General features: G+C 48.9%; 1 protein-coding gene across 1 annotated transcript in view; it reads right to left on the bottom strand.

Annotated features, from left to right (window-relative positions):
- Positions 1-10,818: 10,818 nt before the first annotated feature.
- The window catches only part of PAPPA (pappalysin 1), a gene marked incomplete at both ends in the record, with an annotated part of 177,212 nt that continues 174,363 nt past the window's right edge, over positions 10,819-13,667 (bottom strand). Inside the window, one exon of the mRNA XM_084299267.1 lies at positions 10,819-10,926. Coding sequence (XP_084155393.1) covers positions 10,819-10,926 — 108 coding nt within the window. The remainder of the gene's footprint in view (positions 10,927-13,667) is intronic.

Here is a 13,667-nt window from a genome sequence, read left to right as displayed (position 1 = left end):
AGGCAACATTAAAAACGATCAGGGAGAGGGGCGAAAAGACCCAATTGTCCAGGCTGAAGGGCTAAACGACCCAATTTTTTTTTTTTTTTCAAGACTGAATTTTTTAGCCTGTTGGCATGAAGCGGGGCAATGTCTCCTGGCTGCGGTCACGAGCTTTATGATGAGGGCAGGTCATAAAAACCACCAAACCTCCTCCATGCACATCTGCAGTGGGTGCCTGCAGGTACCCACATCGGCAGCAAGGGCTGCACTGCCCTGATCACACCACCCCTGCCCCTCTTTGCCCCCGGGCACCCCATAAACACCATCGGAGCAGCACAGGGGAGGTTCCCTGCAGAAGCAGGGAAAGCAGCACCACGGGTCTGGCCACACTTCTAACATCCCTCTGCACCAGCCCTTGGCCATCCTAGTGGGCACCTCCTTACGGGCACCCCAGACCTGCCACTGGTTTGGGGCTCATTGCTGGTGCCAACGGCCGCCCCCCCGGGGCTGCCTCCTCCCACGGCGTGGTGTGGCCGGGAACAATCCCCATTGTTCCCCACGGCCATTGTTGTTCCCCGGCCGCCATCCCCGGCCGGGCTGCAGCTGGCACGGTGCACAGAGGGGCTGATTGTTTGGGTTGCTGTGCCGCTGATGACACACCGCTTTGGGACAGCGTCTTCCCACGGCAAAAGGCCTCCAGAGTCAAGTGCTGCATTTGCTCCTTTATTTATTTGTTTGGTTTCTGTTTTTCCTCTTCTTTTTTTAATTGCTTCATTGGCTGAGGCAGACTCTCCAAAGGCTGGGGAAGAGGCCAAGGGCACGCTGGAGGCTGCGCAGTGCGGGCTGCCCAGGTCCCTTCCAGGGGGTGCTGGGGACGGACAGAGCCTTGTGGTGATGCTTGTGCTTGCAAGTGGCTGTACCCGGCAATGTGACGGGTGCCTCAGTGGCCTGCGGGCTCATATCTTGTCGGGGGGGAGATGCAAACTGCACCTTGTACCTGCTGGGCCAGAGGTAGGATTCGCTCTCCAGAAGCTGAGCATCACTGATGTGAAGCAGTCTGTGCACTGAATGATGCAAAGGGGAAGGCTTCTGGTTTGTTTGTTTTGTGGTTGGTTTTTTTTTGTTTGTTTGTTTGTTTTCAAGCACACTTGGCCTTAGCTCATCCCTGTGATAAAGGGGAGCAGCCACCAGCTTAGAAGTGAGGCTCTTATGCCTCCTAAAAATATCTGGGGGAAGCACTCTGCATACAGGTAAACCACAGGTAATGTCTTAGGAGTGGGGTCAGATGGCCAGAGGTAACCACACTGATGTTTGGACCAGTCCCTCAGTCAGCTTAAGTAAAATGATCAAAAAGTTGTGAATAAATTTTTAATCTGCAAAAAAATACTGAAATATTGAATGCTCTTTTAGAGCACTGATCATCCTATCTAAAGAAAGTCACCTGGAAAGAGTCTTAGGACCTGTAAGACTATTTTGACACAGTACTGCCTGTTGTACTCAAAAATCTCAAGCCCCTAGCCTTTGGCTGCGTTTTATCAGTGAACTTAGACCAGTTGGAAATGAATGACTCAGCCTGGCTCACTTCACCTCCCTGGTTTGGGTCTTAGGAACTGAAAGCCTGAGGCTTTGTGATGAACAGCCCAGGAAAAGGTGGTGCAGGAGTTGCTGTGGCTGCTCCGTGTGTGTGTGTGCGTGTGCGTGAGCAAGCGAGCAGATAGGTGCGCACCTGGGTGTCCATTTGGTCTTCAGGTGCCCTCATTACATGGAAAGATGTTTCTCTTGTACACTTGTGAGCAGTTTTCTTTACATGTCAGTCTCTGTATAGAGGGTTTTTGTAAGCTTCTACATCCTTTTGTCCAAATTGCTCAAAGTTGCTAACAGCTGCATTTTCCCATTACCACAATTACCAATGCCATACTTGTTTGAGAAGCTGTGGCTTTCAGCTGGGAGAGGACTTTGACGTATGAATCCAGAGCAATTTCCCTGGCTTTCATATATAATTAATGCAGTCAGCTCCTTTTGATTTAATGCAGCCAACAGGAACCGCATCTGGTGTCACAAGTGCCTAGCAGCCACTCCAGCGCGCGGGGCCCTCGGAGGGCAGTGTCGGAGCGGCTGGGCGGCATGGCCCGGGGGGCTTGGGGGTGGTTTTAAGCCTCCCTGGGCTGGTCACCACACAGCAGATAGGCTGGCATTATTGCTGCGGGGGCTAAGGTAACAAAACTGCCTTCCTTGCTTGGTCTTGAGCAGCTTTAACATCTGCTGGTGGCCTGCTTGCAGGACAGTGGCTTCAGCCCTTGCTCGATGCAGGTATCGATTTTTTTCCGCCCCTCCCTCACTATTTAGTGATTGATTTCCAGATAGACACATAAACTGGACATAGAAACTGTTGTTTTGACGGTACCTTGCGATTGATTGTGCTCGTGTGGTTGTACACAGGCAAGGCTCAGCGCTGGGCATCGCTCAGTAGCTGCAGCCCGGCCCAGCAGGAGCCAGCTGCTGCTCGCTCTGCCCGTAGGTTGCTCCTGTCTTGAGGTCCTCATTAGTGCTTAATAGATAGTTCAACACACAGGCAATTGATTTATATATTGCTATAGACACAAACCATTTAATACACTGTTTATAGGCCTTTTTATCTACAGTATGTTCTATTGACAGGGCTGTCTGATGTGCTTATACCCTATCAATAATGCATTGACCGCTGACAGGGATGGTATAGAAAGCACAAGGTGCTCTTGTTCTCTCTGTCTCTCACCCTGCTCAATACATAGAGAGTGGATTTTGACAGTTAAAAATGCAAAACATTGTTTTACTGACTCACAGTGTGACACCAACACTTAGGCCGGTGTAAAAAAAAAATAAATTAATTTATCCCTGTCCTTCAGTCTATTGCCCCCAAATGTCCTATAGGCGGCGTGGTGTGGAACCCGTTTACTGTTCCCTCCACAGGCTCTTGATGCATGGCAGTATTACTGCCACACTTTTAAAGGTGGTGGCTGAGGTGATGCTTGCCAGCAGCATAACACAAAGATGTCCAACAGCACAATCGACCATCGCAGCCCACTGCCAACAGAAGCAGATGCAAAAGGACACGTGTAACAGCGACCGCAGCTGGCATTTAAGGCTCCTGCCCACATGCACCCGGCTCCTTGTCGTCTGCCCGTGCTCTCCGCCTCCCTGTCTTATCTGGGCATCCCTGAGGAGTTAAATCATTAATGAGTCTGAGAGTTAACTGGGTTAAGGATGGCTCTCTTTAGGATCATGGGGTCAATAGCTGTCAGGGCTAAATGGCACCTATCCCGACTGTGCGTGCATCCCCAAAGTTTGGAGCTGTTGACGCTGAATCAATTCACATTTTAAATGCTGAATCAATACACAGTTCTCAGCTACAGCAGCACGAGCCCTTCCCCTCGCAGCCTGCTGCTGCAGCTACAGGCTGGGGGCTGCACCACGGCCCCAGCCATGGCACAGAGGGTGGCAGCAAGCTCAGACTCATGGCAATGGGAAATTGTGACCCTGGTGCCCCATGGCCTGGTGTGCCCAAACTGAGCACAAGGTTTTTATCAGCACCAGTGTGGCAGTAGTGCTCAGTTCAGGCCTGGTCTTGGGGGGGAAGAGGGGGCATGTTCAGTCCCTTGGCTGCATGTAGTCACTTCTCAGCCTTCCTCCCTGCTTAGGTCATACCCCGGAGTAAATTCCTGCTGGGACTCATTTTCTGGATGACTGTTCTGTAGCTGCTGGAGATGGTGAGCAGAAACCATGAGCAAGTCGGTTTTTTTTTTTTTTTTCTTTCTCTTTAAAATTAGAAGCAACCAATCCTCATATCTTTAAGCTTCTCTCACTCCAGAGGTTAAACTGGGCACCGGGCTGCCCCACATGAAGCAGGAGCTAAAACACCTTTGCCAGCACCTGGGGGTTTTGCAGTCCTTTGGAGGGGTGATGGTGTGGAGCAGCGCTGGAGGACCCTGTCCTTCAGGGGACAATGGCACAGAGCAATGCTGTAGGACCCCGTCCTTTAGGGGACAGTGGCGTGGAGCTGTGCAGCTGATGGGTGATGGCAGCGCCAAGCTGCAGCCTGGCAGAGCCCCAGGTGTCAAACCCTTGCATGAAATATGGTTCAGCATGTATTTACATGTAAGCGCTCTTTTCCAAGTGATGAGAGCACAGCTTAGGTATGCTCATGGGCTTGAATGCTTTTCTAAAGGCTCCCAAGTTGAGAAGAAGTGGAATTCCTCAGGACAGATCCCATTTTGATGGCAAAATCAGACCTTCCAGTGGTGAAAGGAGCCCTTGGGCCAACACAATGCTCCAGCCCATGCTGCCTCCCTCCACCCACCGCTGCCACCTACTCTGGCTGCCACACCACCTCCTGCAGCACTGTCAAAACACAAATTTCAAAGACTCTGCCCCAAAACAAGGCATGGGGCTCAGCGAGAGCATGTGGACAGGGCGTCCCGAGCAGCCAGATATGGGGCCGCGCTCACCCCCCGGTACCCGGCGATGCTCGGGGCCGGCTCGACCGAAAGCAAACGAGACGTGGCAAAAGCAAGCGGTCCAGTTCAGAACTCTTTAATACAAGCTTATATTGTTTGTGTTTCTGATTCTCTGTTCTCCCAACATTTGGGGACATTAACCCTCATATGTGTGTGAGCATGTGTATGAAGATATATACAAAATCACACAGTTAAATATTTAAGCATACAAGGTATTATATATTTATATAATATAGAACTTTAGGGTATAGGAATCAACAATGGCAAAATATTTCTGATGAATCTGACATAACTTTTTTTTTGAGTGAAACATGACCTGTTTTTGAAAGACCAGAGGAAGTTGTTGTTTATTAAAAGAAAGAAAAAGACCTGTATAAAGAAATTCTGTGAAAATGATTTAAAAAACCTCATGAACCAAAAAAGGACAACTGTTAAAAACTGTATTGAAAAAAAAATAAATTAGATGAACAATTGTGTAAATATAAATTAAAAAAGATGACAATCTTAATAAATAAGCTTTACTATTTACATCTTTATATATTGCTTGGAGACTTAAATTAGATCCGTTAAAAAAAAAAAAAAACGAACGCAAAATAAAACCCAAAATCGGAGCAGCAAACGTACAGGCGTGAGGTACAGAATTAAGGGTTGAACTGTATTTTGCTTGTTTCTTTTTTTTTTTTTTTTTTTTTTTCTTTTCTCTTTTATACAGTAGACCAGTAGAATTCTTGTGAAAATAGATCCTCAGCACTTCATTGGAGTATTGGTTGACGTGGCTTCCAAAAGGTGCCAAGAAAGATTCCATAATAATAATAATAATAATAACCATAATAATCATAATAATTATAACAATAATAAAAAGATACAATATGATACATAAATATGGAAGAGCAGTTGGTAATATGAATACATTTTTCTCTAGACGAGATCACAGTTTTATTTGTAAATATTACATTGATATATATATATAATATTACACATATAATATTATATATATATCATATATATATTTATATATATATTTATATATATAGTACGGCTCAATCCTGCTCCCAGTGAAGTCAACAACAACAACAACATCAACAAAACCCCCCTGTTGACTCGATGGAAGCAAAATTCAGCCTATCATCTGCAGACAGGTACGTAATTACAGAGGCCGTACAATGCAAACTCCGCAATGGTTCCAATTCCCTCTTTAATTGCTGGTGAAATGTTTCGTTAAAGCCCTGGTTCTTTGCACTCAGAAGATGGAAACTGGTGGCTGAATTGTGGCCTCACCGAATGAATGAAAAACCAAAAGACCAAACCAGAATGGGAACCAAAGACAACTCCTGACTCGTTAGCTCTGCATCTCGACCTAACAGGACTAACAACACCAACAAGTAGCACCAAGACTCCTCATCTGTCACGTGAAGCCAACGCAAGCTCTTGTTACTGGCCTCAGAGGAAGCGATTATTCTTCTCATTGAATCTTGGATGTGTAGATCCGGTGAAAAGGGGAAAAAAATCAGTTTGCCAAACTAAGACTGAACCTTAAGCCCCACTTTGTTCTTCCTAAAGCAACCAGGGGTTTTCAACACTGGTTCCCCGGGTGGCAGGAGCAGCCCAACACCAAACCCTGACTGTCCAAATCACCCGTAGCTCCAAGAAAGTACAGCTTGGGCCACCTGGACCTGCTCCTGCTTTGGTCAAGCTCCCACTGAACTCAGTGGTCAAGGGCCTCCAGTGGAAAGGGGTCTATCCCTGGCAGGAGACGGCCTGTCCTCGATGACGGGGTGGCATGGAAGAAACATGAAGGGCATCAGCTCAAAGACCAAAATGGGGCCCACAACCATGAAGGTATCAAGAGCATTGTCTAAACTGGGCACAGGGTACTCTCCCCGTGACACGACCATGCCCACCAGCTCTCACTGGGGCATCCAGGGATCGGGCAGGGGAGGGCAGGATGAGGCCGAAAGGCTGGTAAGCTCCACACCCTCCAAAAACATTAAAACAACAAACTTCCAGCTCTGAAACCCCCTCGGGCATCCCAGCCTTGGCTGACTTCACCCTGTGCCCTCCTGTCTTCTAGCTTGGCCTCGAATGGAAGCAACGGGCTGGAGCTGGGGAAGGGGATGTCGGCACCCCGCTTCCAGTGCTGGGGAGCATCCCCTGGCTGCTGACACAGCAACAGCCTCCTTCCCCTCCCGCTCCCTCCCGCAGCTCTTCGGGATTCAGACTGTGCAGTGCTTCTGAGTGCAGTAATTAGAGCACAGTGAAATACTGGTTAAATGCGTACGTACAGTCGGATAATGTAAAAAATAAGCACAAATACACGCTTAAAAAAATAATCTGGAAAAAAAAAAAAACAACTCCCCCCCTCCCCCCCCAAACAACAATATACCAGGGGAAAAATACCTTAGCCTTAGTTCCTGGACTTATCACAAAGTACAAGGAAAACAAAACCAGACAATGTTATAAAACCTCACGGTACTTCTAGGGAAATCTACACTTAAGTATCTAGCTCTACTCAGCTGGCAGAATCAGTGTTTTCCTTTCAAACACACAAAAATAGGCTTTGCTCTTCTTGGATTTGGATTATGCGGGTTTTCTTTTCTCTTTTTTTTTTTTTTCCTTTTTTTTTTTTTTTTCATTTTCTTCCTCTCTGTAAAGCCTCACAATTGGTATTTTTTCCCCACTTGAATCAGTTGCAGCAAGAAACTTTTGTTGGCTAATGGGTTTTGTTTCTCTCTCTCTCTTTTTTTTTTGTCCTTTTTTTTTTTTTTTTTTTTTTTTTTTCTTAAACACAGGTAAAACCTAGAACAAACCGACAGTTACAACCAAGTGAAACCGGAAGGGAGGTAGCTGGAACCCGACTCCAAGAGTCCTCTGGTGCCATCCTCCTTTCTCAGCCTGGGGGGGACAGCGGAAGATGCAAGAAAAGCAGGAGGACACCAGCTCAGCCCATCTGCGAGAGGGTGGGGAGGGAGCGGGGTAGCAGCTGATAGGAGTTTCCCACCCCATCCCGCACCGTTCACCGCTTTCTGCTCCAGCTTGCCCTCCCGCTGGCCACAGAGCCCACCGGTGGCCAAGGAGGCCGGCTGGTGGCCCCGTGGGTGCAGCCTTGGCTCACAGTCTGTGGCAGAGATGCCCTTGGCACTGATGTGACCTGGACTTCGTAAGCAGCTAAATTGCATCAGCACGAGCACCCTCTCGTGTTGCCTCAAGCTTCCTGTTTGATTTCGCCCTATGCCACCACCCGGGGGGAGGTTGTGCAGCATCCCTCTCACCTCCCACTCGATGTCCATCAGTCACAGAGGGTCTTCCCTCGGGACTCCACCAGGCAATCAAGGCCCTTACAGGGGGGAGATGCTGCAAGGATCCCTCTGGCCGTGCCCCAGGGAAGAGGCACAGGAGGTGGGCAGGCACCCGTGCCCCATGGTCCTCCTTCCTCACTCCCCTGGGAGCATGGTGCAGCCCCTAAACACGGAGGCCAAAGCTTTGCCTCGGTGCAATCTGTTCCTGATGAAAAAAGGCGCTGGATTTAATAAGACTCAGAGCAGCACTTCCGTTCATGGAGGAGATGGCCGGTGCTGACATGGCAATTGGAAAAAAAAAAATCAAATAGCAGCATGTTGAAGGCTTCCCTGCGGGGAAGGGACTCGGCCACGAGCAGTCGCTCCCGGACTAGGAGTGAAGCTGAGGTGTGAAACTGTGCTGGGAGAGGCCACCTTCTCCCCTGAGCTGAGGAGGACTCCAGCTCTGCGAGCAGAGGCTGGCTCTGGCCACGCAAAGTTGCTCAAAAGGGTCCTGAGCTCACAGGAGCCCACAGCAGCAAGTGGCACTAATGCTAACACCGACCTGTCTCCCGGGCAATGTGCTAGGTGGGAAAAGCAGATGGAAAACCTCCTCCATGCTGAGCTGCATAACGGAGAAAGGGACTTTGCAAACTGAGCTGCCAGCAGGATACATGCAGCACCTGAACCAGGGCTCCCTGCGAGGGTGAAATGCAGGTGGCGTGGAGGGGCTGATCCTGCCAAGTGCCCCAGGCAGTGAGGACCTGATGAGTTGGCAGCCTGAAAGGCTTTTGAGGTTTTGAGCTCTTCTGATGGGCTGGATGGCACCTGAAGCCAACTGCCTACAGAAAAGAGGAGGATGAGCAGACGAGAAGGAAGCACCCTTCTCACTAACACACTTCCATTATTAATCGGGGGGCAAGGGGCATGAGGGGAAGTTTTCCCAGGATCAGTTTTTGCTAATGCTCTCTGCTCTGGCAGACGTTTGACCTAACTCCGTGGAAGGAGCCCTGATGCCACTGCGCCTCCCTTCCCCTGCAGCCCTGCCTGGTGGGGACAGTCATCCACACAGCACCCATCGCCAGGCCGCCCTCAGGCATCACCAGGAGCTTTCCAGCAGAGAGCTCCTCGCCTTCTTTTGCCAACCGCCTCTCCAGGCCTCCAAATTTCAGCTTTTGAGATTCTTCTCGGGTTTACTCCGACAGAAACAACCCCAAGGGTGGGTGAGAATAGCCTGGCTCTTTGCACCTACAACTCAGTCATTTTTCCATTTCCAGTTTTCCTACCTATTTTTACATCCATCTCCATGAGTTAACTGCTTCCCCTTACACTTATGTCTTGCTGTAGTGCCTAAATATTCAAACGAGCAAGAGTAGGAAAAAATCTTTCCATCCTGTCTTTAATCAGTAGATTGTACATGTCAGGAGAGTCCCAAGGAACAGACAGTATTAACACTTGGGGGGATGCCCTTTCAGAAATGTGCTCCTCCTAGCAGGAACCCAAAGCAGCAGGAGACAAGCTCAGGCCACGCTGGAGACATCTCTGGGATTTCTGTGGGGTGGGTTGTAGCAGCAGTGACAGCACTAGATGCACTGGGCATCTCAGTGACTCAACGTGGTGAACCCTACGATGAAACGCGTCCCCAGGAGTCTGGCACAACGTGGGCCCCTCGGGGCTGAAACAGGAGGACGGAGCTATGAGAGAGGGAAGTATGAGGGCTGCTGCAGCTAATGCCCTTCCTGCTGGAAGATTACAAGCAGCTAAGCTCCTGGTCTACCAAAGGTGTCTGTCCCACAGGCCTGGAAGCTTAATACTGACAAATATGGCCAAAATTGTAATACTGTCTCCCCATAGCACGTGCCTCCTCCTCTTCCCCCTTCCTAGGAAACCAGGAGCGTGAAGCAGTTGTTTGACAGACCGACCCCTAAGAGCGGGGTGGAGGAGGTTTGGAGAACCCCTTGAGTGGGTGGAGATCAAAAAGCAGATTCCTTTGGCTGGCTGGTGTCCTGTTTTCTTGCCCCAATGCTGAGGAAGAGACCAGAGGGTTTGAAAGGCAGGTTGTAGGTAAGCTTTAAGGCAGACTGTTTGGTTGCATGGGGTTGTTTTCACCCTGTCCTGACACAGTAAGGAAACTAGTTGTATGGGACATAGCAGCAGGAGTAGCAGCAGCAGACATGCTCAAATGACAAGTGCGGGGGCGAGTTACCCTCTCTGCTCCTCAGAAGCAATCATCCACATTCCTCAATGCCAGTCCTTAGACTCCCCACTCCCTGGCTCCGCTGAGGGACCACCTGCCCGCCTCCACACAGAAACGTCCCAGCAGCCCTATGGCTTCCAGACAGGCTACAAAGGGGCTTTTTGTTTGCTTTTTGAGGGCAGGGGGAGAAGGAGGAGCTGTACAGAAAGGCCACTGCAGTCTGCTGAGCTCCCTGGCTGGAAGTAGCGTTCCTGTGAGGAGCAGATGCAACCCACGTCTCGAGCTGGCTGGGCGTCTGGCAAGTCACTTGCCAAAGGCACAGTCCTGTGGAGACCCCACCCCAACCTCAGTGCCCCGAGCATGAGATACCTTGGCATTCAGCATCAGAAAAGGCTCAGCCTGGAGTCCTCCAAGAGCACAGCCTCTTCCATGAACGGTCTGAGTTGTGAGTGCTGGAGAGGGGAAATTGTTTTTGCGTTGATCATAATCTCTCACTCTTTCTCTCTCTTTCTCTACTTATTTCTATAAATATGTGTACATAAATAGCTTGTTTCTCGCCTTAAATCTAGATATGAACTGTTCAAATTAGGTGGGCATAACATGCTGTTTTGATACATGAAAGTCTTCTCAACTTGACTCTTGGTTGTTTGTTTCTTGTCATCACTATTTAAGATATCGTTAATACATAAACCCCTACTTTGAGTTCTCCTTGGACAAAAATTAAAGGCAGACTGGTTGAATTCTAAGGGTCCCTGGTGCAGAAATGCCATCCAGTTGAGCAGCTAAATGTTAAAAACGATACCAAAAGGGATGTGGTGTCTCTCCTAGCCTGCCTTGAGCAGTGTGGTCCTCCATTCCATGTTGCTTGGCGTTACCCAAGACTGAAGCCACGGAGGTCTTTCTGGTTGTGCTCCTGGGCGTTGGGGTCCCGGCAAGCACACTCTCCTTGTAGGTCACAGGACATTGGGAAGGGAGTAACCTGAGGAAGGAAACCAAGGACACATGAAGGAGGGAACACACAGCACCCTGGAGAACAAATGATACCTCTTGGGAGATCTTCAGAGACCAGCTGGAGCCTTCAGCTACACTTACTTTGCATAGTGATTTATTTTAGTGCTGAGGCTTCAGACGAGCTACCTGTCCGTAAGAGAGGGTGCAAAAAGCATAGAGAAGAGCCTGCTCAGCTCATGCAGTCACTGGTCAGCAGATCCTCCCCTAACAGCTCACATCAGGTACATGAACAGAGCTGTCTGGGGAGACATGTACTTCTCAGGCAGCCCTGGGGCTTTTGGGGTAGTTACCACAGTGCTAATTGCATTATGCTGCCAGCATCTTCTAAAGAGCTTTCCTTCCCCCCAGCCCTACAAACATTAAATGACAGCAAAGTCACGAAAGCCTCATCACACATGACCAATTCAAATTATCACCAAACTCTAGGTCCAGTTGGTCCCAACTCCAGCCTCCCCTTGGCAATTCCCACCTCTGTCCCAGGGGGTTGGTGAACCCTACTCCTGGGCCATCGTCTCCCCTCCGTGAGGCCCCACTGAGCAGTATGGCCTTATGGCTTGGGTCCTGTTGCCATGACCGAGTCCATTTGTTCATTTAATTATGAATGTTCTTCGTTTCAGTTCCTCAGGGCATGAACTGAAGCAGGTCAGTGAAACGGCAGTCCAGCAAACAGACTTCCCTAAATACCTGTTGTGTTTAAGGTCAACAGATGCAGCTAACGGGCACTGAGGAACAGGAAAGGAATGCAAGTGAGAGACTGCTACGTGCAGATAAAATCTGGCCACGATCTCTCTGCAGAAGCGTGGGAAGGAGCTGAAACAATAGCCTGCAGTGCCTGGCTAGTGGAAGTTGATTTTGGCATATTGCATCATGGCATTTACATAAAGAAAAGGGGGTGGCAGTGGAACAGTGCCTTGCTTGCCCTGAAGTGAATTCCCAAGAACTTCTCCCATCTGCACAGGCTGAGTGAATGAATGACCTCATTCCCCTTCGTACACTCCTCCCAGGTCGGTGCCACAACCTGCTCAAATGTTCCCGGCGAGCGCGGCATGCGCGCTCAGCCTGCTCCCCTCGGCCCTGCTGCCACACGTTTGCTCTTTCATCAACACTTTTTCTCCAGGCCATGAAGCCTGGGTATGCCTGCTCCCCGCGTGTCATCAGCGGCGCATCCAGGAATGCAGACCAAGCGCTGTGCATGAGCACAGAGCTGTCATTTCCCCCCCAGACCTCGGCTGCGTGTCCCTGCATGTCCATCCGCAGCGTGCCTTTCTCCTGACACACACCCGAGCGGGATGGCGGGGCGTGGGGCTTTATTTCACAACTAGGGAGCCTAAGGCAGGGACATGCTGACAGAGACATTAAATAGCCAACACTCATCACCAAATCAGGGTTTAGGGAGGCTCCTCCCGTTGCTTTTGCCTTCGTTCCCAGAAGACCTGACCCTCCAGGTAGAACGGGGTGATGACTCTTCATCAAGACGTGGCCTTGGTAACAGGAGCTAAAGAACCAACCTGTGAATAATTGGAATCTACCTTCCTGCAGATGTGGAGGTTGCAAAGAGGAGAGAGAGCCCAAAAGCTTAAAAACAAATGAATTCAAGTAACTGGATACTAAAGAAGTTTTAGAAGTTGCAGAAAACAATAGGAGTTTAAGGGTCATTTGATCCAACAGACGCCAGCCAAAGTAGGACTGTCCCATATCACAGCGTTATGAATATTCTTAGATAGGAAAATGGAGAAGTCTGTAAACAATGGGGTTTGGGGAGGAGGCTGAGGAGGGATTGTTTAATGACTGAATTAAAATACTGGAGAGAAAAAAAAATGATACATGAAAGAAAATGACTTTTTTTATTATTATTTTGTTCAGTGTAGAGGGAAACATTTTGGTTTAGATTATCTGCTACAGTTCAGGTTTGACCTTTCTCTCCAATACATAAAAATAAAAAAGGCTATTCAGAGCAAAAGTTATGTCTTGAAATAAAAAATTACTTCACTCAGAAAATGCCCAAACAAAACATGTAAATATGTCTTGAGTTCTCCCTTACTTTTATTTTTTATCCTGAATCATGCAGTTCAGCCTGGATTTGGCAATGCTTTTGACTTAAAAAATCCTTCCTGTTGTACAACGAAGCTACTGGTTGGAGGCAAGACCTGGGATCCTGGTTCTTTCATTTGTCTTGATCAAGCTTTTTCCTCTCCCTGGCCTAGATTCACTGCATTTGTCTCTAGCAGTCTAACAAAGGCAATTTAGCAGCTCCTGCGCTCAAAGGAGAAAGACAGGCGCACAGAGAAGGTGGATACGTATTTTGCATTGAACACAGGACAACAACACACCAGACTCAGGCATTTCAGTAAAGTGGCTAAAATTAGCCATGATTATCTTACTGCTCCTTGTCTCTGCTGCTCTCCATGCACGAGCAGGACAGTGCTATCTCTTGCTGGCACGGCGATCCCAGAAATGCTAACATTTTACTTGCAGGAACATCAGAGCCAAGAGCAAAAACCCTGCACAACTGTGTTTCCAGGCTGCCGGCTCTCATTCCCCTGACTTACTCTGTGGGCTGTGCTGAAAATGTGACCTTAAAATCCCGAACTGCCATAAGTCTGATGTTGCCTTGGAGCGCTCTACCTTCTTCATTCCGTCTCCTCCCTACCCAGACAAAAGGTACATGTAGGAGAATAGATTGCTTCTACCTTGCAGCAAATTTCTGGG

The sequence above is a fragment of the Netta rufina genome (assembly GCF_964035555.1).
Source record: "Netta rufina genome assembly, chromosome: 20".
Classification (NCBI taxonomy): Eukaryota; Metazoa; Chordata; class Aves; order Anseriformes; family Anatidae; genus Netta; species Netta rufina.
Note: the sequence above shows the minus strand (reverse complement) of the source record. Positions and strands in the feature narration are given on the sequence as shown.